Below are 27,152 nucleotides of genomic sequence, written 5' to 3'. Positions count from 1 at the left end.
ACCTATTAAAAATCTCTAGTCATCTATTTGAATCATAAACCAGCTAAAATCCGTTAAGTTTTCCTGGCACCATCCCACTTCTTGCAAGTACCTGTGCTACTTCACAGGCACTGTGGCACCTCCGCTGTTCCTGCAGCAAGGCAGGAGCTTCTCCCGTGGCTGGAGCCTGTGAGGTGCAGGGTGGGAAGCAGCATCCCGGCAGCAGGACCGACCGTGGCCGCCGGAAGCAGTGCTGCTAAAAATACAGCATTGTGAAGCTGCTGGCACCTTCCCTCCTCCACCGGCTGAGTCGCAGGATGTCTGCTTGGCTTTGGCATGCCCGGCAAGCTGCCCTATAGCCAGGACTTCCTCCTCCTCCCCACCAGGAAACCTCTTTCAGAGAGAGACTGGGAGGAGAACAGGAGGAAGAGGGCTGGAAGCTGCAGGAGGGACCGGGATGATGCTCGTCCTGGTGAACATGACTGTCTGGGGAGCAGTCTGTGAAGGTAGGGGTAGCTCAGATATGGGGTGCCTCACATTAAAGGGGAGAACAGGGCCATTCTTTGCACCCCTAAATCAGGGGAATTTCTTGAGGAGGGGAGGAGTGACTGAGCTGTGAAAGACAGGCTTGTTCCCTTGCCCCATAGCTGGATCTGGGAAATCTTAGGGCAAATGGCATATGAATCAGTGAGGTTCAATCTAAGAAGGAGCCCCACTACCTGTATGGTGGATGGGGCAGCAAACCAGGGCTGTTCACCCACCATCATGATGCTCAGATAGTGATACCCCGTTATGTGGCAACCATCCCATCACCTCTTAGGAGGCTGGGGAGCTGCATTTTCCTCCCTCTAGGCAGCATCCAATGGCAGCTTCTCCCTGTCAAGCAGCAGTTGAATTGCTGAGAAAAGCAAGCCCTGGGCAGGCAGGATCCAGCTGGAAAAGTCTGTCTGTCTGTGTAAAAAGCAGTAAATCTCTGGAAGCTGGAAGAGTGGTAGAGAGGAAATGCTGGAGCCTGGCGTGGTGCCTCTGCTTGGGGTGCCATCTCCAGGGCTGGCCCCATCCTGGGGAGCACTAGCAATGCTAGTGGGGATACCATAACATGGACTGGGTGCCCTTCTAGGCTTGTGGTGGATTTTTGAAGGGACGGGGAAGATGGGGGAAGTGTTATTTTCATCGAGGAGTTGTTTTGTCTTGGGTTTTTGGGGGGGTATGTCTGCGGGATTTCTTTCTTTTTTTCTTTTTATATTTAAGCAAAGGCATGCAAAAAAGTACAGGTAAGGGAAGGCAGCAGAATATGAACTTAAAACAACCCAGAGCAAAGCAAAGTGTAAGGATGTAAAAGTAGCCTAGAAAGTTTGTAACACTTAAAATGCTGGAAAATAATCTGAACGCTCCAAGTCTGAGCAGTTATTTGTTTCAGTGGCCTCCACCTTTGTGCTGGCAGGGGAAGGGCTGGCTAGGAAGGTCAGCTTGTGGAGAGCAGATCTAGGAGCTATGCAGTGCTGGAATTGCTGAAGTTGCAGCTTTTGGAGTACTGTTTTCATTAAAGCAGTCCCCAAAAATTTAAATGGAGAGTTGTGCTGTGCACTTGAGGAACGTTTGCAATAAGTGAGAGCCCCAGTCTCTGAGATGTTGCTGTCTGGCCAGCTGGGCAAGCACAGAGAAAGGAGGTAATGTGCACAAGGTCACAGAAAGCTCCAGGGGAAAAAAAGGGATATTTAACATATGAGGATATGCAGATTGGAGATTCAGTGTTATGCTGCCATAAGTGGTTGGGGCTCTTCTGGCTCTTGTGTTGACAAACAGCAGCAGCTGTAGGTTGGGGAGGGAAGAAGATACTGAGCTGGTATCTTGAACAAGTTGTTGTATTAAAAATGAGATTATTCCAAGCAAGCTGCAGGGGAAGGCAGGGTTACTGTGGCAAGCCGACTAAGTTTTTTCCTTGTCTGCTTTCCTTTGGGAAGAAAGATGCCTTAAGTATGTTCTATGTTTCTTACTGGTGGAAAGTTGTATGGCTTTCATGGAAAAAGTTGCTCATCGTAGCCTAAACCCTGTCTTCATTAGTAAGTGAACACTGCTTTCGCTTAAGAAATCCAGCTGCTGTTGGATTAAAACTTCAATTTGAAGGTTCTCTGTGCTCTGTTATAAAACCAAATGGCATCAGGTGGTGCTGAAGAGATGTGGGGTGTTCCTTGGGCACATTTGGGCTGAAACTGGGATCACCTGGAGGTGGTTCAGCTGGCTGCCCTAGGCAGACCTCTCTGCAGGGGTGAGTTTGGTGAGAAGAGCCTCTATCCCTTCAGCTCACACTCCCAAATGATTAAGAAGTATTTTGATGATTGTTGCAGCTTGCTTTCGATTCTGTGATGGGCTTTTTAGGGCAAGTTTAATTTAAAAGCAGCTACTGCTCCTCCTGGTGCTGGTGTTTCCCCAGCCTTGCTCTGGGTGACAGGAGGTGCTGGTGTGAGTACTGGTGGGTGTGGAGGGCAGCAGGCTGGGGCAGAGCAATTTTTCCTTGCAGAGGGAAAACCAGGCAAAAAAGGGCTGAAGCCTTTTCTTCATCTGTCTCACTCAGCACAGATACCCAAGTCTTCCTCAGAATCTCTTTTTCCCTGGGAGTCACCAAGAGACCTTTGCTTTAAGAGTGGCACTGACTGATTAATTTGAGGACATTGTCCTCCTGAGAGAATAAGCACAGGCTTTGTTATGCCATTGGACAATGAACAAGCCATGCCAGGCTGGATTTGGGTAACTTTCTGCAAAGCCACGAGCTACCTTATTTGGAGCTGAATTTGAGCAGGGACCGACGTTTGTGACTTTTCTCCTTAAGCAGTGTTTGGAGAACCTCAGGCTCTCCCAAGTGCAAAAAGAATGAGGGACTGTGCTGGCAGGGAAATTGCATTGGCTTCTGTGGGAAAAGTGTTAAAAGCTGATTATTTTGTTGGCAAATTTGGGAAAGGCTTGCAAAATCTTCCCTGCCTCTCTAGAGAGCTGGTGGGGATTTTCTCCCTCAGGTAACTGGAAAAACCTCAAGGTCAGCTTGCTTGGTGAGTTTTTGTACAAAAACAGCCCTGTAAAAATCTCTTAGCTGGGATTTGCCAAATGAGCAAGGAGGAAAACCACCAGCTGAATCTCCCAAGGGGCAAAGTCAGATTCCCACCAACAGCCTGCCTTGCAGATCCCAGTCTTCCTGTGTTCACCAAGGCTCTGCTGCACATGCACAACTGGAGACTTTGCACTTCTGTTGAACAAACTCTTTTTTTAATGTGACATTCATGGTGCCTCTCATGTAGCTGACATGACTCGGACCCTTTTGAAGAAAATTATGTTTCCACTTCTGTACTTTTTGCTAGTTGCCTTCCCTTCTTAAGATGAATGGCTTCAAGGATTTAGGCCACTCAAAATGAAATCAGCGCTTGATTGAACAGGCACTTCTCAAACCCCACCTGGACAAGCTCCTGTGTGATGTGCTCTGGGTGACCCTGCTCTGGCAGGGGAGTTGGACTAGATGATCTTTAGAGGTCCCTTCCAACCCCTAGGATTCTGTGATTCTAGACTGGCTTAGAAGTGATATTGAATTCTTAATGATGTGCAGTTTTTTACGTGCATGTTTATTTTTTTCCCCTCTCTGTCATGGTTTTAAATGGAAGGTGGGTATCATGGAGAATACAGCAAGTCCTGCTGGAAATCCTCTAATTTTAATTCCTTTCAGTGACACTTTCCCTTCTGCAGTGCCCCATGTCTATGTCTTACTCCATTCCTCACCCCTCCCTGGAACTGTGAGGAAATCGGTGATGAAACTTCCCATTATTTGGACATAAATATACCATAAGTGGTAAGATGGGTTAATGCCCCATTTGCAGAACGTCTCCTTCCATATTTGAAGCATGTTTTTATCCTTGACCTGGGGGCTCGGTCACGCATGCCTGTGTGCCCCATGTATGTGTGTGAGCGCTCTGCTCTCCTGCTGGACAACAGCACGGGTGAGGCAGCAGTTTCAGCCTCATCAGCACACAGAGCTGCTCAGCACTGGTGAACATCTGCATGGTAGCCTCCAGGAGCAGTATGGTTGTGCCTTGGTCTGAACTGAGGCTTCACTCTGCTTCAGTTCCATACGTGCTGGAGGAGCAGGAGAGCACAGTCCCTGCTTACAGCCCACCCACAGGAACCTGCGTTGTGATTTCTCCTTTTCTGTTGCATTATGCAATTAAATGGACGGTGAACTGGGCAGTGGATGCGAGGGCCATGGGCATTACTGTGGAACATGGAACACTTTGCAAGAAGAGTAGATATTAACCAAAGTGATGCTGTGCAAGCAGCTCGTGTGAATCCTTGTCTGTTGGCTACTGATGTACAACATCCCCAAGACCCACAGGGAGGGATTTAATGGGTTATAACACAAAGATGTGGCTGGAAATGTTACCAGGTCCTACTGAGTGTGGTTTCTTAGTCAGCTGTGTGCTTCTCAACACTGTCTTAAATGTCAAGATGTAGACATCATGAAGTGTGTTTTGGGGTCTTGAAGGCAGTTTGGATCACCTGTGAGGGGTGCAGCAGCAGCTCAAAGCCGCAGTGTCTCTGCTCTTGCTCTGCATTACTAGCAGTTTTACTGCCTTTTCATGACATGTTGATTGGGCAAGTTTTCCTTGAGGCAGAGCAGTTTTTTGAGATGCAGAAAGCTCTGTCCCACCAGGTCTGCTCCAAATGGGAAGCCTGACCCTTGATGAAGAGTAAAGTGTATGCAAGACTGGGGACAGAGTCTTCTCCTAACCTACTGTCTCTGCTTCCTGAGTGACACACCACACCCCCCACACCCTTGTAGCTATCCCCACTGCCTTCTATCCCACCTGCGTGTTAGCTGGCCACACTTAGGCTGGCCACAGTTTTAATTGTGTTTCAGAACAGCAAGGCTTGTATGACAAAATGGCAAGGAAGGAACAAGCTCACTGGAAATCCCCCATTCTTTCCCGTGAGAGACTGCTTCCTGCTAGGTGCTCGAGGCTCTCTGTGGTGCCATGCACAGCCCCTGCTGATGTTCAGGGTCTTTGTGAAGCCCACCATGCATGGGGAGAAGTAGCAGCTCGGTGCCATGCAGGGCTGCCAGACAAGCACCATCTGCCAGCTGGTGGCCAGTTGTCCCAACAGGGAGGCAGCTGTGTGGAAGTGTCCAATGGCCAGTTGGTGGCAGCCGGTTGTCCTAGGCCTGTTCTCAGCAGATCAAACAAAACCCAAAGTTGTGTTTGTACTTCACAGAGAAATGAAATGGGGTCATAACAGCCTGTTGGGAAAAGGGAATGATTTGGGCTTTTCCTAACTTCTGTGGAAAAGGTCTCCTAAAAGCCTCAGTTGCACATCTCGTGCTTCTTGGGTAACACTGAGCCTTCCATTTTAATAGAGTAATAGCTCTTAGGAAAGAAATGACCTGCATGAACCCATCCAGTTCCTTTGTATATCCCTGGAATGAGAGGTCTTCTCATAAAGCAGGGAAGATTGTGTGGCTCCTGTGGAATGGGGCACAAAGCATGTTGCAGGGGTGGGCTGATTGTTAGGAAGGATGTTGCTGTACATGCAAGGAGTAGGTAAGAATTTGCAGAAAGACCAAGCTTTCTGCTCCCACCTGAAAACTGCTGTTGTGGGTCTGGTGTTGCCAGAGCAGTGGGTAATGTCTGCTTCCCTCTGCTTTTTTTTCCCCAGCTGGCTGGAGGCATCATCTTGGGAGTGGCCCTGTGGCTCCGGCATGACTCGCAGACAACAAATATCCTCTACCTGCAGCTGGGGGAAAAGCAGGCCCCCAACACCTTCTACGTTGGTAAGTAGGTCTGGTGTCACTGTGTGGGTGAGCATCATGCCCCAAGGTGGACTGCAGCATGCCCAGAAACAGAGCTGAAGGCTCTGGGTGAGCAGCAAGGAGGTCGAACTAAAAATACATCCTGCTCCCCCCGTACTCCCCAAAAATATCTTTTGCTTTAATTAAATGTTGGCACAGAATCCAAAGTCCCGGTGGCTAAAAGCACAAAAAGACGTTGCAGCCTAGTGGGTTTTCTTTGGTGCTGTTCTCCACTGTGGTCTCTCCTGGAGCCTGTTTGGGAAGAGAAGGAACTTCTTGGAAACGAGTCACGTTTCCTGTCCAAAGGGATGTAATAGTAGCTGATGGGGTGGCTGGCAGTGGAAAGTGAGTTTTGGTGAGCTTGTGACTCATGTTCTCCAGGAGAGGCAGGTGGAGGCTCTGTGCATTACAGTTAAGTTTAGCCTGATTTTTATTAAATTGATGGCATGCTGGCTTGCTGGAAGACGAAAACCCCTATTTTTACCCCATTTTCCAATGATCCCTCGTGGGTGATAAGCTTGCAGGAAAGGCTGGCTGCCAGGCAGCAGCCAGCTCCGGGTGCAAGCTGCCAGCACTGGGGCAAGGACACATCTAATTTAATGTCCTGTTCTTACCTGTAGCTGAAGTTACCCTCTGGAAAGGGTTTTGCTTTGGTTTTCTGTTCTTGTCCATGAAGTGGCATGCCCAACCCCTTCTGCCCAGCTGTGCCTGGTTATGTTAGATGCTCCTGCTCTAAATAGTGGTGGGTTTTCTTCTGTCATTCTCCCCTCTCCTGCCTCACACCCAGAGCTGTAGGTACAGCATTTCTCCTTTGTAGATTTTCAATTTTAAAAAGAAAAAAGGGAACTCATAAGAAGTTAAACACTTTCCTTTCCAGGAACTGGCCAAAACATCTCCCTATTTCTGAGGGCCAGGAACTGATGTCTCCCTAGTTAACACATTTCTCCCCAAACAGGGGAGACCTGGAGCACAGGGGCCAAGTCCTCCCTTCCTGCCTATTGGGCATCCTTTGCTCTTCCACTCGTTTTTTTGCCTTTGGCCTTGGCCTTGGCTCTTTAGAAGGCAATGGGGAATGGACCACAGGTCCCACCACTGTGCTGACTTTCTGACGCCTGTGAACGGCTCGTGATTTGAGGCTGGCTGTCTTTTTAAAGTTATATTCAGTAACAGATCAGCCTGGATTCCTTTTGGCAGCTGTAATTTCCATGCAGTAATAATAGCAGAGCATTTATTTCAGCTGCTGCCTCTCCTAGCCAGCCCTATGGAGTCTGAAAGCTGGGATTTCTTTTGGCTTTTCCTTTTTTCTTTCTCCCCCTTCCCCTTGCCAACTGTTACTCCCTCCTTTTTCTCCTCTGGCATCCAACATACATATGCACACGATGTTCCTGCTTTGGGAACGGGAACCTTTCTGGGGTTGGCCTCCAGAGTTGGAGGGTTTTACTTTCCTCTTGCAAATCACTTTTTGGTGTCTGGCATGGGGCACTGGTCCCAGGATCTGTCAGGAGGCTTTTAAAGGCCAGCCAGGCTTTGCCATGGTGCTGCAGGACAGAGGGAAGCAATAAAAACTGTTGGAGGAGGAAAACTTGTACTGTGGGGTTTGTACTTGGTGAGGAGGGGCAGTGGGAAAGTAGCCCTTCAGTGTCTCCTCTGTTCTATGTTCTTTTTCCTGCCCCAGAGTTGGAGCTGTTTTGTTAAAGGCTTTTTTTCCCAGATGTCTGTGTGTTACAGGAGAGGAAAAATAATGAATGTAACTGGTTGGTGTATGGGATTTGATGGCAATGGGTAAGTGGGAGTGGGAGGATGTGGGGAGCAGCCAGCTAGTGGGGTGCCAGGTGTGATGCTTATCTGCCTTCAGCCTGCTGCAAGGCTTAATCTGCCCTCAGAAATAAGGCAGGTTTGCACCGTGGCAAGCTCAGGTCTCTTGGTTGCAGCTCTCATTTGCAGATCAGGCTTTCCCCCGGCCATCCTGGAGAGTTTGCTGCAGGCAAGGGGAGAACTGTTTGGGGAGGAAAAGGTGCAGCCATGTAAGGGAGCAGGAGAAGAGGGACAGTTATTGCTCTGAGCTTCTGCTGCAGCCTGATGGCCACAGGTAGCTGCTCCCCATGGGCACAGACAGCTGTTCCCCTGTTCACCCATCCAGCCTGTGAGGAGAGAGTTCCTGAGGCTGGGGTTTCCCACAAGCCATTTGGCACTGCATCCAACGAGTAATCTTGTGGGCTGGCTTGGGAGGGTATTAAAGAAGCTCTTTTTCATGGGCTTTTCCTCAGCATGGCTTGCAAACCATCTGATCCTCTAACCACTTGTTACAGTCTTGGGTTTTGACACTTCCATTTTGGCTGGGGACCCAACACTCTGCCAAATGGCAGGTTAACCACGTTTGCCCTGTAAAGACAAAGCAGTACCAGGGATGGGGGTAGCTGGACCACTGTAGTTTCATACTTTTGGGACTGTAAAGGAAAATGCTTGCTCTTCATCTGAGCTAGGCTTATGGCCTAATATGCATTTATTTCCTTTATTTGTAGTTGAAAGATTAAAGTCCTTCATGCTTCTCACCCTTGTCAAGCGCTGTGTCTGAAGTGCCCTGCATGTCTGGAAGCCAAGCAATGTGTTTATAGCAGTTCAGAAAATATCCTTCAGGATAGCAAGAGGCATTGATTAGTTGGATGCTAACAACTGCTTAACCATTTCTTAGATACTTATTCACCCTACACATAAAGTACCTTTTGTTTTTTTTAACAAAAAACCCACCCTGTGATTCAGTGAGCTTTGAGAGCCTGTGGGGAGAAGGCTGAGCTGGTCCATTTCTGCCAATACCAGTACAAACTGGTCTGGTCTGCTCTCTTCACAGTAACTTGCTGCTGGGGTGTCATTAATTTTAAAAGCCCCTGGGGATCTTGAAGAGCCAAGTGACACTGTACGTACTGTTTGCTCTGTCTCGGCAGGATGACGGTGAAGATAATGTGTCAGGGGAAAGCCAGGGTCCCCATCCTTCAGGGATATGGTGATGTGATGCCCAGAGGTGGCTGCTGGGAGTGAAATGATTTCAGCAGGTGGTGGCAAAAGCCTCAGCTCTTCTTTGCCTTAAATCTCCACCCCTTGCTTTTGTATTTCTCCCCTTGCTGGTCAGCCTGTGTGCTGAAGCAGAGCACAGCAGCCGATGGCCTGGGTTCTGCTGTTGCCTGCCAGATCCAAAATAGGAAAAACTGCCTCCAGCTGCCCAGAGCCAGTGACAGGGCAACACGACCCTGTGCTCTAATTAGTTTGGGCCTGGGAGTGGGGCCAGCGTGAGGAAGAGTGCAAAGGCATCCAGGGCTGGGGTGTGGTTTTCCATGTAGCTTTGGGAGTGAGGAGGGAGTTGATTTTGCTTCTGTTTTGTTGGGTTTTGTGTTTTGTTAGTAAAATCCTCTGCTGGCCGGTGTCTCCTCCCCATAGCACAGCAGCACAGGCACTCTCTGGGAGGGGTGTAAGATTTTGGGCAGGCACGCAGTCGTGGGTTAAACTTGGCCACCAAGGTTGCTGCCAGTGCTGCTGTTCCCTGCCATCCTGATGGGTTTTGTTGCCCTGACAGAAAGCCAACAGGTTGAGGTTTTTTATTTTTGGGTTTTTTTCCCCTAGCAACCAGGCTGATGATTGTGCATCTGTCTCCCAAGCAGGTCAGGCAGCAAAAGCTGTGAGAGAAAAGAAGGGGCAGCTGGTGACAGCAACAGCTTCTGGCTAATTTTAAGGCAGTGAGCATGCCTGCAAAGTGGTGTGCTGTGGTAGCACCGAGGGGAGACTGGCTAGCAGGGGCTCATGCTCACTAACAAGGTGGTTTCCACACTCTCTTTGCCATCCTGCTCCATACAAATACAGCCCAGGATAATAATGGGAATGAGTTTGTGCTGCTCTTCATGCAGATTGGGCTGGAAGAAACAGTCTAGGAAGCACAGGGATGCTTTGAAGTCTTTCTTGCAAACTAGCATATGCCTGAGTTGAACTGCAGTTGCATTTGCACATTGTCCTTGAAGTCAGCATGACCTCCATCTCTGGCAAATCTTTATGAGTGTCCTTGTTTTTTTGGAAGTACTGTCCTGAGTACTTTGCTGGCCTCAGGGGGTTCTGGCCCTTGCAGAGGAGGGACTGCCATGTGAACGTGTGTAGGAATTGGGGCGCCTGCCTGAGCTTCCCCAGGGCTTCCTCAGGCCTCCCTATGGCATGTGAGGATGCTTTGGCTGCTCTTGTCATGGATCCCAGATGTAACTGGCAGTGCAGAGCATCCTGACACGTCATCCAAACAGATTTGTGTTGGCTAAGCAGTCTTCAGCTGTGCCTTCTATCCATAACAGCAGCTTTTTCTTAATTAGCCTTTTCAGGACAGCCTTGGGTGAAAAAGCAGTGGTGTCCAGGGTTTCAGGTGTGTTGTAATAGGCACTGGAAGCCGGTAGTACTACAATGACTGCAGACCTGCCATGTGCAGTGGGGAGTTCTTGGTTTCTCTTCACACTCCCATCCTTGTTCCCATCCCTCTAGAAATATTAGGTGTCTTTTAAAGGTGGTGCCAACTTCTGTATATCTGTGTTCAGGTTTCCATGCTTGTGAGTAGAAACCAAGCCTTGAATTTGGCTTGAATCACAGTGAGCATATAAATTATTTTAAATTATATATATATGTGGATATTTTTTTAGGTAGAAGTAGATGCATTTTTCTCTCTTGGAAATAAACTTACAGTTAAGAATAACTCATTTATTTAGTCTCTTAAAGGAAAAAAAGGCTGAGATTTACTGGTTCTTGATTTTCCTCTGATCGCTGTCAGATCAACTCCTTCAATAATAGTGGAATTATTTTTAAAATAAAGAGTTTTGAAGCAAAACACATTGTTAGTACTTTTAAGTAGCTTACACCATGTAGCTGACAATACAAACAATCCTTTTTTTTGTGTTCTTATTATAGAATTCAATTTCTATTAAAAAAACAACTTGTATTTAATTGTAATTCAGTCTACCATCATTGTGACCAACTCCTGTGACTTATTTACTCTGCAGACTATAATTGGTTATGACTTAAGGCCATGAACTGGTGCCATCAGGTTATTTTGGGTTCAGATCTTTCTGACTACAAATACTGTAGTTATCCTCCCCTTTTGTCCCTTCCTGTTGGCTGTGCCCCCATGGACCTGTGCCATAGGTAGCTTCTTGCTTTTCAGAGCTGTTTAAAACCCATAGTTTGGAAAGTTTTCCTTTGAAATGTGTTCAGGTATGCAAAGTCCACAAGAAATCTACCAGTGGCATTTGGGCTCTGTCAGTGAGTGAAACCCCAGGACACATAGTGATGTCCCAAAGTGGTGTAGGCTGGGACAGCAGAGGATGGATGGGCCAGTGGGTTCCAGCCCAGGTCTCTTGTGCTGCATCACCATCATCCACCTCAGTGCTGGAGATGAGCAGTACATTTCCTCCCAGCTGTTACGGGTACGCTGACATTATGAAATTCAAGTGTCCTTCCAGCATTTCCTGGGTAGGCAGAAGAGAAGAAATCTGACTGGGTTGTTTTCAGTTTTCTTCATCTGTTTTCTGGCAGAGGTGTGTCCTTTTCTTCCTTATTGCCTTGGCCTTGCATACAAGGGCAGCATGTGCAGCCTTTCATCTCCCCCTGTGAGCCACACAGCACCAGGAGAGCGCTCCATGCTTTGCAACGCAGTTGCTCCATCTGGAAGACATTAGCAGCCACAGAGCAGCAATGTTTTTCTTTGGAAAGGGGGTGGAGAAGAACAGAGGGGCTTCCCAGTTGTTATCTTCCACCAAGCCCTCTTCTTTTTTTTTTTTTCTTCCCCCCCTTCCATCTCCACCCTGCCTCTCTCCCCACTTCCAGGAAAGCAGTTGGCTCTGCTGGGCCAATTCCACCAGGCAGCCAGACAAAAATGTCCAGGAGACTTTGCTTCATCCTCTGGCTGGTGCAGGCTCCCCTTTTCCACTCCCACACCATCCTGGAGGAACTCCTAATCCCTGCCTGTATCTTGTCCCCAGCTCACAAGGAAGCATGTCGTGGTCAGATCTTTTTGGCTATGATGAGTGTGTTCTTCTGGGATGGGTGTTGTGGGGTTGGAGGGAGCCCCTGTCTGATGGTGCTGCCCTTCCCTGCAGCAGTGGTGGTCGTGAGCCCCAAGATGTTCAGCACCTCCAGGCAGGGTTGGCAGCAGAGCCTTCCCTCCCACAGAGGCTTGCAAAACTCTTGGATATGCAGAGTTCACCCCAGGGAATCTTGTCTGTTGGGAGAGTAAACACTAAAATCTCTCCTGCTCTCAGCCCCTTTTTAAAGCCCGTCCCATAGGGAGGGCAGGCATGGCTTGGAGAGCTGCCCAGCTGTCCTGGGAAGTGTGGTGTGGTACTGAGAGGGTGTGGGGGTGTCTTGTCTTTTGTCTTTTGGAAACATTGCCATGGTGACCTGCAGGAAGAGACTGGCTTCCATTAGCTTAATGAATTAAAGCTGCAGGGCGAGGAGCAAAATGGAGGAAGAGGGTAGGGCACTGCCTGGGAATGCCCATTCCTGGAGCTGCACAGCCTCTCCTGTGGGGATGGTGAGACACAGGAGGAGGGCTGGCCTCCTGTTTTACAGAGACTTTTCTGTGCTTGTTCCTCCTTTTATTTGTTTTTCATGGTTTCCTTTTTTTTAAACTCTTTTTATTTATTTTTTTTTAATTGTCAGCAAGGTCAGGACATGGGGTTTACAACTCAGTAGGCACCAGCTATGCTGTTTTAATGCCAGAGCAAGTACTGACCTTAAATACTGTTTTATTCTCTCCCTTCCCTGCTCCCAGAATTGAATATCACACTTCCTACGTGGCTTGGAGGCAAAGGACACTCCATGGTGGTGTCATCTGGGTGAGGTGGGAGCTAAGCTGGCCTCTTGGCTGCTTATTTGTTTCTTTCCCACTTAGCACCATCCAGAGAGAAGTGCTCAATGACTATTGATCTCCTGAGTCTGATATTCAGGGGCTTTCCATGTGGCTAAAGCTGAAGAGGTCCCTGTAGCCCAAAGCAGCATGCACCCTGGGTGTATTAGGGAAGGAGGGATGATGTTTGGTCCATTCCTGCTGCTTTTTCTGCTGCATTTCATCCTGATGCTCTTGGGCGAAGAGATCCCATCACAGTTGCTGTGGTCCTGCTTTGATTTCAGACAGGACCCTGAATCTCTATAGAGCAAGGAGGTGAAACTAGTACTATTTGGCTCTCTTTCCTAAAGCTGTCTGTTTTAAGGCTCTCTCTCAAAAGGAATATAGAGGACTCCAGGCAATATTTACAGCACCTGACTCTGCGAGTCCTCCTGTGACTTCCCCAACCCCAAGATACGGGTCAAGCAGGTCAGGGCTTGCTTTCCTGGGTGGCTGGTTACATGTGGCAGCTGCAGGCATTGTATTTTCTGCTGCCTTATCTGAGAACTGTGCCATAGGGTTCGAAATCACATGGTGATGTTGCTCAAGGATGTGGAGGCATGTTGGTACCATGAAATGGTGCCTAGAAATTGTTTGCTTACTGTACCTGGTGCTGCAGCTCAGGCTGCTGCTGTTGCATGGAGCAGCATGGCTATAGGCTCTGTGGTTTGCATTTTATGCCTCTTCAATCTTATTTTTTTATGATGGCAAACAACATTGCTTGTTTTAAAACCCCTGAGAAGGCTGCAGTACAAATGAGCTTAGAAGTGGTATGTGAAAGGCAGATGGAGCCTTGCTTGTGCAGCATGGTGCCAGTTTGGGTGGAGCTCTGAAAGGGCAGATACGGCTTCGGTTACGAGTTTCCTACCCAGGACAGGCTAGCAGGAGTTAATCCCATCTCTGATGCTTAGTGAGGAGGTTTGGGCTGGAGAGAAGTCCTCTCTGTCTTTAAGGCAGATAATGTGCCATTCAGGATGGGGATGACAGGTGCCATGCCCACAGATGGGGAGCCCAAAACCATGCTGGCCGTCATCCCCGCTGTCTGCCAGGAATGAAAGCTGAGATGTATCAGGCTGCTTTCCGGGAAACAGGCTTGGTTGTTCCCGCCTGGGCTGTGATTTCTGGAGCCCCCCAGCTGTCTGGCACCCACTCTGGAGGCAGACACTCCCCACTGGCACCAGCCCTTGAAGGGAAGGATGGGTGTGGGAAAAAAAACACCGTCCAGAGCATGTGATTGGGTGCTTTGGTTGCCTCTGTTTGCTTTTGCAGCCTTCAGCGTGGTATTTCCGTGGAGAAACACCACTAGCATTCATTGTACAAGATGCTATTGTTGCTTTAAATATTTTGTACTTGTTTTTAAATCAACTCCAGAGCAGAGTCCTGCTCCATTGCTTCCCAGGAGGCTGTAGTGCTCTGGCCCTCAGTAACAAGACAGCTCCATAACAGCCACTTGCTTGTGCCTGGGAATGAAGCTGGCATTTATCCCAAAAGCCTTCCAGAGTACTCTGTGGTTTTCAACATGCAGGCTAGTCATATTTGCCCTCTCCCCTGCCTGGCTGCATGTTCCTGCTGCTTCCACCCCACCAGTTGCATCCACTGAGCTCCAGTCAGGAAACTGCATGTGGTGCACATCTTCCTTCTCTCCTTCTTGCTCTTTGCTTGTTTGACAGTAGTGCTGCTGCTAGCAAGGAGTTGGTGAAGCAGGAAGCCAGGACCTCCCTTGTCTGCCCAAGGTCTTCACAGCCTGGCTGGGGTGGAAGTTCAGCAGGCCAGGTTTAGTTTTGGTTTTTAGAAGCTGCACAAATCCCAGCAAGAAGTATGTACAGAGGCATCTGGAAGACTGCTGTGAAATGGCAGATGTCTCTGTTCCCTCTTAGTTCTTCCCACATCAGTTGAGGTTCTTGCTGGGCTTCTAGCTCCTAGTTTTCTGGGCAAAGCTCTCCTAGCCACCAGTGGCTCCTGTGTTTTCCTGATGATCTCAACATAAGAAAGAGGTTTTTTACAGTGAGAATAGTCAATAATTGGAACAACCTTCCCAGGACCGTGGTAGAATCCAAATCACTGGAGGTTTGCAAGATACAATTGGACAAGGTATTAGGTATCTAGTCTCATATAGGTTCCTTTTCTCACAAAAGTTTGGATCAAATGGTCTTTTGAGGTCCCTTCCAGCCTAGGCTGACCTGTGATTCTGTGACCTCCTGGCTGTATTTGTTCAGGCTGCAAGTTGCCTTCTGTGTTTATTTTGAAGAAACTGATAATCAAATCTTCTGTCAATCCATGGGAGTGACCTGATCATTGGGGTCTCTTGCAACATCCAGTCCTTTGGTCTCTAGATGCACTGCATCTACTTGTTACCCGTGGGGGTAACAAGTGGTTGGGGTGGTTGGCATGAATGGTAACTTCTCAGATGTTGAAGTGACTTGCCCTCAGCTCAGCTTTGTCTTCTCTCTGCTGACCTAATGGAAAGAGAAGTCAGAAGCTGCTGCACTCAGGGATGAGCAAAGTTGATTTTCTCAGAGGAACCTGTGATGAAGACTCTGTAAGATGTAAAAATCGCATGTGGTTTGAGTTGAAAACCTAAGCCAGCAGCTGGTACAAGCTGGAACAATGAGGGCTATTCTTGAGCATTAGTAGATTCTGGTGACAATAAGCAGACCTGTTTATTGAGAGACCACTACTGGTATCTTGAAACAGCAGTTGTGTAGCATCCAAAACTCTCCACCAGTCTCTCTGGATCTTGGCAGGTGTCCAGCAGACAGCCTTCATTTTACAGGATGCGTTCATGCCTTCCCATCACCTCTAGCCTCTTTGGGGCCTCTCTCCCTTGCTCACACAACAGCTTGCTGCTGGCCACCCTGGCTCTCTGTCTAGCAGCCTCTACTGGTCCCTCCAACACACATAATCTCAATCAGGTAGTTCTACTCCAGGCAGGGTCACAAAACTTTTAACTGCTGGCCTCTTGTTGCCAATAAATTCTCCTGGGGGATTTTTTCTGCATGTTTTTCCCCTCTCTTCACACCTTCAAAGAAGGAAGTATGAAGTTCCCTCTTAGGGAGCTCAGAAAGTGTGGGCTAGATGAGTGGTCAGTGAGGTGTATTGAGAGCTGGGTCTGCGGCAGAACTCAGAGGGTTATGATTAGTGGAGAAAGGTTGAGTTGGAGGCCTGTAACCAGCAGTGTCCTCCAGGGGTCAGGACTTGGTACTGGTCTTCAACATACTCACCAGTGACCTGGACGAGGGGACAGAGTGTATCCTCAGCATGTTGGCTGAAGATACCAAACTGGGAGGGGTGGCTGACACACCAGAGGGCTGTGCTGCCATCCAGGGTGACCTGGACAGGCTGGAGACCCAGGAAGAGAAGAACCTAGTGAGGTTCAACAAGGTCAAGTGTAGGGTCCTGCACCTGGGGAGGAAGAAGCCCATGCACCAATATAGGTTAGGGATGGACCTGCTGGAGAGCAGTTCTGAGGAACAGGATCTGGGAGTCCTGGTAGATAGTAAATTATCCATGAGCCAGCAATGTGGCCTTGCTGCCAAGAAGGCCAGTGGAATCCTGGGTTGCATAAGGAAGAATGTGGCCAGTAGGTTGAGAGAGGTCATTCTCACCCTCTATTCTGCCTTGGTGAGGCCACATCTGGAATACTGTATCCAGTTCTGGGCTCCCCAGTTCAGGAGAGATGGGGAACTACAGGAGAGAGTCCAGAGGAGGACAATAAAGATGAGTTGGGGATTGGAGCATCTCTCTTATGAGAGAAGGCTGAGGGGAGACCTTATCAATGCCTGTAAGTATCTAAAGGGTGGGTGCAAGAAGGATGGAGCCAGACTCTTTTCAGTAGTTCCCAGTGACAGGACAAGGGGCAATGGTTACAACCTGGAACATAGGAAGTTCCATTTAAATATGAGGAAAAACTTCTTTACTATGAGGGTGACAGAGCACTGGAACAGGCTGCCCAGGGAAGGTTGTGGAGTCTCCTTCCCCAGAGATATCCCAAGGCCTGCCTGGATGCAGTCCTGAGTAATGTGCTCTAGGTGATCCTGTGTTAGCAGGGGGACTTGGACTAGATGATCTCTAGAGGTTCCCTTCCAACTCTGGCAATTCTGTGATTCTTTAACAGCCCAGTTGCCTGTTGGGCTTTTGCAGCTGTAGGTGCTGCTGAAGCCCCTTCGGCATCAGGAGGTGCAACTGGGGCTTTTTTCCTCCTAACACTGGCAGTGTTGCCACAGGGATGTGGGTGTCAGGGCCACAGAACCTGTCAGGTTTTGTGAAGAGGGGCTTCCTGCAGGGTCAGCATGCCCTGTCCTGCTGTCACTTCCCCTGCAGCTGCCTTCCTTGTCCTGCAGCACCTAAATATAGCAGAAGGGCTGTGGGAGCAGGGTGCTTGGTGCTGGGAACGCCGGGGGGAGAGTCCCAGGGCTGGGCTGCTGCCTCTGTGTGTCTGTCCCCACCTCTCCAAGTTGGCCCCTGCCTTGTTTCTGTGCTGGGGGCTTCTGGTTTGCTCTAAAGAGGGAAGAAGTGAGACCCAAAGTTGGCCCTTTCCCAAGTTTGAGGTCTCAGTAGGGTTTTTAAAGAAATTGAGACTGTTTGTGTGTATCTGGGTTTTTTAGAGAAGGTTTAACTCTGCTCTCAGTACATGCCCTTTAGACTTTGCACTTTAATTATCAGATTGTTTAACAAGCTACAAAGATTAGAAAAGCCTTAAAGATGATGATCAACATGATGACAAACAGTTTTGATCTTGAGCTCTCTTTATGCTTTAGTGATGTTCCTAAAGGGAAGCTGACAGCCTGATTAATAATTATAAAAACATTTTGACACTTAGCAAAAGGAAACATTTAACTGAAGGGATGTGTCTCCCAAGCACTGGCAAGATGCACTGTATAGCTGTCTGCTCTGGGATGCTCCATGAATGTTTATCTTCATCCTGATACTATTTTTTTTTCCTCACTGTCAGTTAAATATAGTGACTTCAGTCTTGCCTCATTTGTAATTATTTCTTTGATTATATGTTGTATGTGTCAAATTGCTTTTGGTTGGAAAGTAGGATTCGCTTAAAAAGTAATCGAACCACAATACCTGAGAATATTAGTTAACCAAAAATGCACTAAATACACAGGATACATCAGAGAAGGGTGTGTTTTTGGAAAAGGAAATAAATTTAACTGAGCTGGTAGCATTTGGCTGTGTGGTCACTATGGTCTCACTGATCATGAGTGATTACCAGGGTGATTACCAGTGGCAGCAGACCTGAGCCTTAAGTCTTGTTTCCTGGATGAATAAACTATCATTCCCCTGTTTTCTGAGCCCATTTCCTAGTTTCCAAGCTTTGAACTAGTTGACTGTGCAAATTTAGCAAGTTGAAGTAAGTAAGGTCTGCCTCTGAACCTAACAAAAACAAGAATATATTAAATTAGATGCTTAAGTAGTGCTTTTCTCTGAGTTTCGTGGCTCGTCTGTCTAAAATGTTAGCCAGATAAATATTTGTATGATACTTAATATAAATAAACCATATACCTTATTGTTTATTTAAAAAGATGTGCAAACTAATACTTTTCATCTCTCGCATAAATATTTAAAGCAGTATGTATGTCATGGGAACTCCCATGCTGCAGCTTTAAGGATACTTTAAAGCCTTTGTCTTGCCTGTTGCATCCTCTGCCTGCTACTGCTTGAGCTCTCTGCGTTTCCTCTGGTTTGGGCAGTGTGGTTTCTGAGTTTCCCTGTTAGTAGTTTCAAAACTTTGAGATCTGACCCAGGTATATTGTGTTGTTCTACTAAGACTGCTACCACCTCCACTTACATCTCCTAGGCCCTAATTCTGCACCCCCCCAATTAGATAACCCAGGGAGCCAGCATGTCTGGCCAGGCACTGGGATGCTGCTGTACAAAGCTCTGCAGTAACATGTTTGCCTCTTGCTCTCCCTTGCAGGAATCTACATCCTGATCGCAGTTGGAGCTGTCATGATGTTTGTGGGGTTCCTGGGATGCTATGGTGCTATTCAGGAGTCTCAGTGCCTTCTGGGAACGGTAAGAGGCACAAAGCTTAGGATGTTTCTTGGTACCATGTCGTCCCTGCCATGTCTCTGCTGGGCAGTGCACAGTCATGCCTCCCTCACTGGAGACTTCTGCCATGAACAGGGCTGGGAGGAGGTGGGAGCACGTAGGTGGGAACTAGCTGACCTCTGCAAGGAGCAAGACAGTGCTGTTTGGTAGAGGGCATCTCTGCCCAGCCTGGTGGAGCTCTGGCTGAGCAGGCAGGCATGCTGCAAACTGCTGCTCTTGCCTGGCTGCAGGACACGGGCAGAAGCCAGCAGCAAGGCAGAAGAGATGCAAACAGCAGGACTGTTGGAGATGCATTTTCTCTGTAATATGTGACACTCCCCCCATGCTTTTTTCACCACTATTGTCTGGCTGTCTTATCAAGCACCCAGTAAACTCTTTGGCTTACCTGATGTCCCCCACAGCTTCCCCTTTCAGTCTGTTGCAAGGTTGCCTGTGGCAATTCCAGTTCTTTTAAGGGTTCATCTACTATTTTTATCTGTTTGGACAAGGAAACGGCAAAGAATTCCCACAATATCTTAGTGAGAAAATCTAGGTACATCCTGGAAAATCCATTACTGAAGTGCTACAGGCGTCCTTGATGTGAGGCTGCAGCTTGGGATTCCTGGCGCAGGATGACCTTAATTGCATAAACTGTAGCCAAACCAAAAGCATTTGCCTTGGGGTTGAGGGAGACCCATTTATTTAAAGCAGGTTCTTACATGTGCTTCAGCTTTAAATTCAATGTAAAAGAAAAAGAAAATTAATTGGAGGCATAACACATTAAAAAAAAAATATTAAAAAACCTTAAAAAAGTAATAATTGGAAGAACTTACCAGCACTTGACATTGTTAGGCTGGAAGGTTCTTGGTGGTGGTGTAATGGCCCATAGTTATGGATTCAACTAGGATAGAGGGAAGTGGAGCTGCTTTTCATTGCTCTCACAGATGGCTTCACCTCTAGTTGCTTCTGTTTCCCAGTAAGATGGGAGAATCTCTCACCAGCTTTAATTAAGCACTTCTGAAGGCTGGGGGATGAGAGCTGCTGGAGGAGTTTGCAGGCATTATCACTGCTGCCGGGAATAGGAGAAGCCCGCTTACAAATCCGACAGGGGTTGTTGGGGTTGTTACAGTGAGGTCTGGCAGCTTTGCATTATTATTTTTTTGTTAACGCAAGTGATTACAGAACCTGACTTACCCCTCGCTCCCTCTTGAAGTTGAAAAGAGGATTAGAAGGGCAGATGGTACAAGGTACCTGAGGCCCAACAGGGAAACCGGCTGCTTTGGCTGAAATTAGCAGCTCTAGCTGCTGCATGCTGCCCGTGTTTGCTCACACCTTGGCCTGCCAAGGGAAGGCTGGAGACACCTTGTGATGATGGTTTCCATTGACCAAGGCTCCCGCTGCGCTCCAAGGACACTTCCAGGCAGCATCCTTAGGGTGTTGGAGGAAAGCAGCTGCTCTCCCCTCTCCTGCAGCCAGCTCATATGGGCTTACTGCTAAAGGGGAAAGTACCAGGCAGAGCTACACCATCCACATCCTGTGCCGAAGGTGGGATGGAAGCTGAGCAGCAAGACCCTCAGAAGGGAGTAGGGAGCTGCTTGGCATGGAGTGGGTTCTGCTTCCCGGGAAGGGGCTGGGGCAGATCTGACTGCTTGGACAGGAGCAGTGCCATGTTCTCATGGTGTCAAGCTGCATCTCTGGTGTTGTGCAGCCAGCTCAAAAAACTGAGCCTGCAGGAAGTTGCATCTCCAAGTCTGGGATAAATGAGCCATCCTTCACTGGAGGGTAACCACTGCAAGAGTGAGCCCTAGTGCTTAACCAAAGAATTACAGTGACATGGTGCCCATGATTTGGGGTGGTGTGAGTCCTTGGGGGTATGTGGCACCCAGTCCCCCAAAGATATTCCTGGAGAATCAAGGGTAGATAGATGTTTAAATAGGAGTTGGTTGTTCAGGGTCTGGACAAGGATGTTGGAAGTCCTTTCCTGCTGTCAGGTCAGTAGTCCTGTTTCCATTTTGCTGATAACCCTTTGCTCTTGTATGTGAGAGCCAGGTCACAGCATCATTCTGGAAACTCTGCTTTCCTCTATTGTTGAAGAAAATGTCTTAAATGTCTCTGGAACAGAGACTGTCCAAGAGCCAGAGCCTGTTGTCCCACCCCATACTGTGATTTTGTCTTCCTCTGACTGCATTCACCCCTTTTGCTTCTTTACTTCCATGGTAACTCTTCCAGTTTGGGGCTTTTCCCAGGAAGAAGTCACTGAGCGTGGTGATGTTGCGGGGGTAACGTTGGCTGTGTGTGGAGCATGCCTGCCAATGCCTTCCCACTTGACTCTGATTTATGAGCTTTATGACTTCCTAGTCTAACAAACCAACCATCACAGTATGTTCCTTGGATCTGAACAAAAAGATGGGGGGAGACTTTGGGGGCAGTGGCAGGGAGAAGTTCTGGAATGGCACAAATAGGGTGGGACTGTGAGAAAACATCAGCGTTAGTATTTATGCAAAAAACTGCAGTAGCCTTGCAGGGCTGTGGATGCCGAGAGAGCCATAAATCACACTCTGACACCCTGCAGCTCCTCAGCTGCTGAAATGTGCTTTTAACCCTGAACTGGCAAGTCCCATTGTTGGACAATATGTGGCAGAGCAAGAAGCTTGTCTGGGTGGGCCTGCAGGTGCCATGTGTCTGGTGGTGTACAGGGCACCCTCATCTCTGCCAGTCTCTGTGGGAGAGGCTCTGCTGATCCCCACTCAGCTATCCCAGTGGGAAGTCTGGATGTGGGGTGACATCAGATTATAGGGAAATATGTTTGGACTGAGCATGTGTATGAGAGATAAAATGGTTTGAAGTCAAATGACACTTTGCTCTGATCTCTTCTGTCTGTAGAAGTGCCTCTTCACACCCCTACCCATTTAATTGCTGCCTTTGCCTGTAGCCAGATACATTAAGCATCCCTCTTCATTTGTCTCTTTGCAGTTCTTCACTTGCCTGGTGATCCTGTTTGCCTGCGAAGTTGCAGCTGGAATTTGGGGATTTGTCAACAAAGACCAAGTAAGATGACTCCTAAACCTGGGTTTGTGGGGCTGGGAGGCTGCGGTACAGCTTGTTTTGCTCACAAGCTGCTCCCAGACTGAGTCACAGGGGCTTGGGATAGCAGTGTGTTCCAGGCAGGTCACCTAACTGATCTTCGCTGGGCTGATGAACTCTAAATGGGAACCCGTGATGGTAGGAACTGCCCCCTTACGGTACGTAGTGCGATGTCTAGAATAAAAATAGCCCTGTCTCTCTTGGGTTTCCTCCTTGGTGCTGTCAATCACAGGGTGAGTTGATTATGGAGTTGTGAAGGGAAGCCATCTGCACATGCTAGGTATCACAGAGCAAAGAGTGAACCCAGCCCCGTGGTCTCTGGAGGGAGGGAAATCCCATATGGGAGAGCCTGCATTCACAGGATTTCTTGATGCTTCCTACTGTTTGCCAGTATTATGATAACCCACCTTGGGCCATTTGCCTGCCAGCACTGAGCTGGCTGCTGCTCAACACAGTGTGCATGGACAAGGGGTAGAAGGGACTGCCTGGGTGGGTTCTTCTGGCAGGAGGGTGTTAGATCAAGGGTGGGACTTGTCTTTCCCTTCTGCTTACCTTCCCTTCGCTATGGCAACCTGTGCTCATACACATGTAGAGCTTGATCTCAAAGAGCAAAACTGTCATTCTGTGGGAACCATGGCCATGCTGCAGCAAGCACAGCAGGCTGGGTGTTGAGCACTCAGCTGTCAAGGGTTTGGAGGAGAGAAGGGGCCTGCTTGTGCTCAAAGCCGAGGTTAGACTCTGACAGAGTAGGAAATGTGTTTACTTTACTAAGAGATGTAAGCCAGCTGTGTAAGTAGGTGGTGGCCTGTTCAGCTTTCACATACATGCATATAGGCCACAGATGACCAGCTCGCCTGTGAATGGAAACACCCTTGTAGTCATTAACCAGCGAGGGCATGACTTCACCAGAACAAACTCTTCTGTGGCTAAAATGATTGTGCAGACACAGTGCTGTTTCCTAGGAACTTTGGTAAACTCATTAACCTTTTCAGAGAGCTGTGCCTCTTGCAGATGTTAGTTTGTGAGTCCTGAAGAATCCAAGATGTGTGACTGAACTGACAGCAAAAAAAGTGAAGCCTGAGTAAGAAGGGACCCCATGGGTGTTGCTTTCCATGCTGAGGAGGAGGTGCTTGGCCATCAGAGCATAAGGCTTAGTAATTTAGCATTCGCCCATGCAAGAGTGATGACCTCAGCGTCTAAAATTAGTTTTGCAGCTTAAAATGAATGGTGGGAGTCCATTTGTCTCAGCTGCTTTTGGAACCCTGTTGAGGAATGGGTGTTTGCAAGTCCTCACCCACAAGGCAGGCAGCTTGCTTCTCTGCCTTGTTCAGGGGTATGTGGGGAACAACGCTGGCTGAGAGGGAAGCAGTGAATGATCCCAGCCACTGAGAGCTGCTTGTTCTGGGGACACTGTTCCAGCTGGGTTTGCAGCACCTTATGGGGACAGTCCTCTCGTATCACACAGGCACAGGATGCTCTTCCATGAAGCTCTAAGAGCTCTCCAAGAAAAACTGCCACCTTGGAGATGCTTTAGATACAGGATGGGGAGGCAAGAAGTAGGATTATTTTTTATTTTCTTTTCCATGTACCAGAATCAAATGGTTGGATCAGAGAACATCACTCTCCAAAACAAACATTTTTACGCAGTGATGGAGAAATGCTGGGATAGTTGATGGAAATCACATTCCTTCTTGCTGCAGTTTCTTTTTTCATGAGCTAATCCAGCCTGCACTGTCAAGAGCACCGTCTTCTGGAAAGCATTTTGCCTTTCATAGTTGCTCATATTTGTTTCTTTTGCTTCTCTTGCGTGTCCTCCTTTCATCTATCTTTCCCAAATTATTGGAGGAGGTGGAGAAGCCAAATGGCCAATTTCCCTGAAAATTAGGGGGTTTTTGCATTATAGAGCAGACCCCTAAGGTGGCAGCAGTTTACCAGCCCCGGTGACAGGGCTAGATTATGGATGAGACTTCTCATATAACCCAGCCAGAGTCTGACATTCATCTAAAAGCACCTAAAGCTTCCTGACCCAAATGAGGCACTTCACTAGGTTTTGTGTGCGATCTCTCCCAAATTCCTGCCATCCCCCTCCAAGCCAGAAGTAAACCAAAGTGCCCATTCCTACAGATGACCTTGCTTGCATATCCTGATTTTCTCCAGCATGTCCTGCCTGTGCAGCCTTGGTGGAAAATGTGTTGCTTGCTGGCTTTGTCTCTGTGTGTCAGGTGGTTCAAAACAAGCAGTTCTGAACTGCATTCCTGAGCCCAACAGCAAATCCTTATGGTTTGAATACTATCTCAGGTTTTGTGGTTCACCCTCCAGGCCTTGGCTGTGTTTGCCTGCTAGAGAGATCTCATGGAGCACTTAGATGGCATTGGCTGGAACCTGCTGGCTGGTGGATGAGGTTTTTAATATTTCCTGTTTTTACCATGCTACAGCGAAAAGGGCATGAGGCCCTATGAAAGACAGGCTGTTTTTTCTTTTGTATGAATAAATGTGTGAATAAATGGGGTTGAAATCTATTTAAAAACTGCTCATTTACCTGCAAGTGCCATTAGAGGGAACCTGTCCCCTTCAGGCACAGCTGGTGGGGGTTGGTCTCCCTAGTAACAAGCAACAGGACAAGAGGAAATGGGCTCAAGTTGCGCCACAGGAGGTTTTGATTAGATATTGGAAGAAAATTCTTCACTGAAAGGGCTATCAAATGCTGGAACAGGCTGTCCAGGGAGGTGGTTGAATCGCCATCCCTGGAGGTATTTAAAAGGCATATGTTTAAAAGACATGTGGTGCTTAGGAACATCGTTTAAGCACTGGACTTGGTAGAGTTTGGTTAACGGTTGGTAGAGTTAGATTTTGGTTGGACTCAATAATCGTAAAGGTCTTTTCCAACCAGAACGATTCTGTGAAAGTCTGTGAAAGCTGCTGAAGGTTTCCTCCTTCTACTCTAATTGAAAGGGATTTCTTCCCCTGTCTTTCCTAGATAGCCAAAGATGTGAAGCAGTTCTACGATCAAGCGTTTCAACAAGCGCTCCTGGCAGATTCAGAGACGAGCAACGCAAAAACTGTGGTGAAGACCTTTCACGAAACGGTGAGACACCCGCAGCCTTGCTGCACACAGTGCTCAGGCTGCATGCAGTTGGACAAAGCAACTGCTGATGGATTGATCCTACCTGCTGCAAATTACACACAGCTAGCTTCTGTGTGCAGTTTGTCAATGAGTAAGTGGTGAGGAGCAACTGTCACCGTGCATAGCCTGATTCTCCCCCCCGAGGTAGAAGCAGTAGGTTGAACTACAAGTCCTCAGGCAGGGAAGGAAGGCAGTGCTGGATTTTTTGGTGCTTGGGGATGAACGGAATCAAATATGTTCTCAGCACTGGGATTTTGCTGCTTGCTTTCCAAGTTCTACATAGAAATCTCTTCTCCGTAGGAGTCTCTTGCAGCCAGAGGAAATGAGAATGTGGGAGGAAGGAGAATTAAAAATGGGGGTCAGAAAAATTAATGGGAAAAGCAGGGTCTGAAGCAGATGCTGCTGCATGCAGGTCTTAGCCTGTCGCATTTGCTGTTCTTACATGTCAAGAAGCAAGAGTTGTGCCCTCTTCAATATTCTGTTCTTCACACTGCACTGAGAAGTCTGGCTGAAGCTCTAATTAAGTTGCTTTTCATTTACCTCAGCACCCGTGATTTAAGTAAAATACAATGGAAGAAAAAATGTTGCTCTGAGGAAGTAATTCAGCTACTTCCTCGGCTCAGCAAGGTACAAAAACCTCTGGAGAGAGTTACGTTTATTCCCCTCCAGAATCCCAATGCCAGACCTGTCTGAGGCAGGCTTCTGTAGGAAGCAGCTGCACTGCATTGATAGAAAAAATACGAATTTGGAGGTTTATTCCCCCTCCCTTTTTTCTTCCTCCAAGATGTGTCCTCAGCCTCGGGTAGCTTCAAGGATGTTTTAATGGTGGGGAGAGCATTACATGAATGTTTGCTGTCTGTTAATGTTGGGTTTCTGTTCTTTGGTGGTTGTGGGGTTTTTCTTCTCTCCATGTAGCTGGACTGCTGTGGTCCCGATAGTGCAATAGGAGCCATCACTCCCCTGTGGAGGAAAGACCTCTGCCCAGAGAAGGACTCCATCATTAAAGGCTTTATCGAGGTAGGCACAGTTGCACTTCTTTCAGCACAGCTTGCTCATCTGCCAGGGAAACTTGGGGATTTATTTGGGTTTAAATAAAGGGTAAAGATTTCATTTATTTGGGGATTGTGTAGAGGGATGTCAGTTCTTCCTTTACTGTTCCTGCTTGAGGGGGCTGGCAGGCATGGAGGGGTGAAGTCTGGTGGGAAGTCCTACAGCCAGGACCCAGGAATGCAAGTGGGAACAATGGGTTGCAGACCTGCATTTCTGGGTGCCAGGAGCAGGTGAGGGGAAAGCAGGCTCTCTGTCTGACCTGTGTGCTTCTCTGCTTCAGTCCTCGAGCTGCCACAAAAAAATTGACGAGCTGTTCTCCGGGAAGCTGTACCTGATCGGTATCGCTGCCATCGTGGTTGCTGTGATCATGGTAAGTGTGACTGTGTGGTGCCTGCTTCCGTAGGATGGGAAAAAGCTGCCTCAGGGTGCCTTGGTCCTGTTCCAGCTGGGCTGGATCCATCCCTCTATTCTGGATGCCCCTGTGGCTCAGCGTGCAGTGCCAGCCCTCTACATCCCAGCTGCTCTGGGATGTGGCAAGACTGAGGGCCTTATCATCCCTTGGGGCAGTCAGCATGTCAGGACAGGCACCCCGTGAGTGTGGTAACGCAGGAGCAATTGCTACCCCATCCAAAAGGGCAGAGCACAGTTGAGCCTCCTCGCTGCCTCCAAAACTGCTCATTTCTCAGGCCACTGTGTTTTGTCACTGGAGCCTGCAGCGGGGAGGTGTTTGTTTGCTTTGTCATGGTGGGTTTGCTCCCAGTGAGCGGTGGGTGGCATGGGCTGGTAACCCAGCACTTGAATGAAGGCTGGCCTGTAATGCTGGACCAACCTTGAAGCATTTGCTGTGTAGCTGGCAGCTGGGAGGCCTGCGATGTACCACCACTGCTGCCAGCCAGAGAAGAGAGAACATAATCTTATCTCTAATTGGCCAACTCCGAATGAAAACAGTAGCGAAGACATAGCATCTCTGCCCTTATCTCTGGCATGAGAGTGCTTACATGGAGTGGGGGACCCTGGGATTGGCAGGGGGCTCCTGCATCATACTGGTCTGTGCCTCACTGGTGCCCTGTGTCTCTTGACAGATCTTTGAAATGATCCTGAGCATGGTGCTGTGCTGTGGCATAAGGAACAGCTCCGTCTACTGA

The 27,152-nt window shown here is 48.2% G+C and overlaps 1 protein-coding gene across 1 annotated transcript; it reads left to right on the top strand.

Moving 5' to 3' along the window:
• The first annotated feature begins 436 nt into the window (after positions 1–436).
• On the top strand, positions 437–27,152 carry CD81 (CD81 molecule). The gene is made up of 9 exons (XM_010003900.1): positions 437–485; positions 1,231–1,253; positions 5,674–5,788; positions 18,637–18,734; positions 21,723–21,797; positions 24,811–24,918; positions 25,873–25,974; positions 26,288–26,377; positions 27,090–27,152. Exons 1-9 carry the CDS (start codon positions 437–439, stop codon positions 27,150–27,152), a joined length of 723 nt encoding a protein of 240 aa, XP_010002202.1.

This window comes from Chaetura pelagica, unplaced genomic scaffold (assembly GCF_000747805.2).
Source record: "Chaetura pelagica isolate M959 unplaced genomic scaffold, ChaPel_1.0 scaffold28, whole genome shotgun sequence".
Lineage (NCBI taxonomy): Eukaryota > Metazoa > Chordata > Aves > Apodiformes > Apodidae > Chaetura > Chaetura pelagica.
This window is presented reverse-complemented; position numbering and strand designations above follow the sequence as displayed.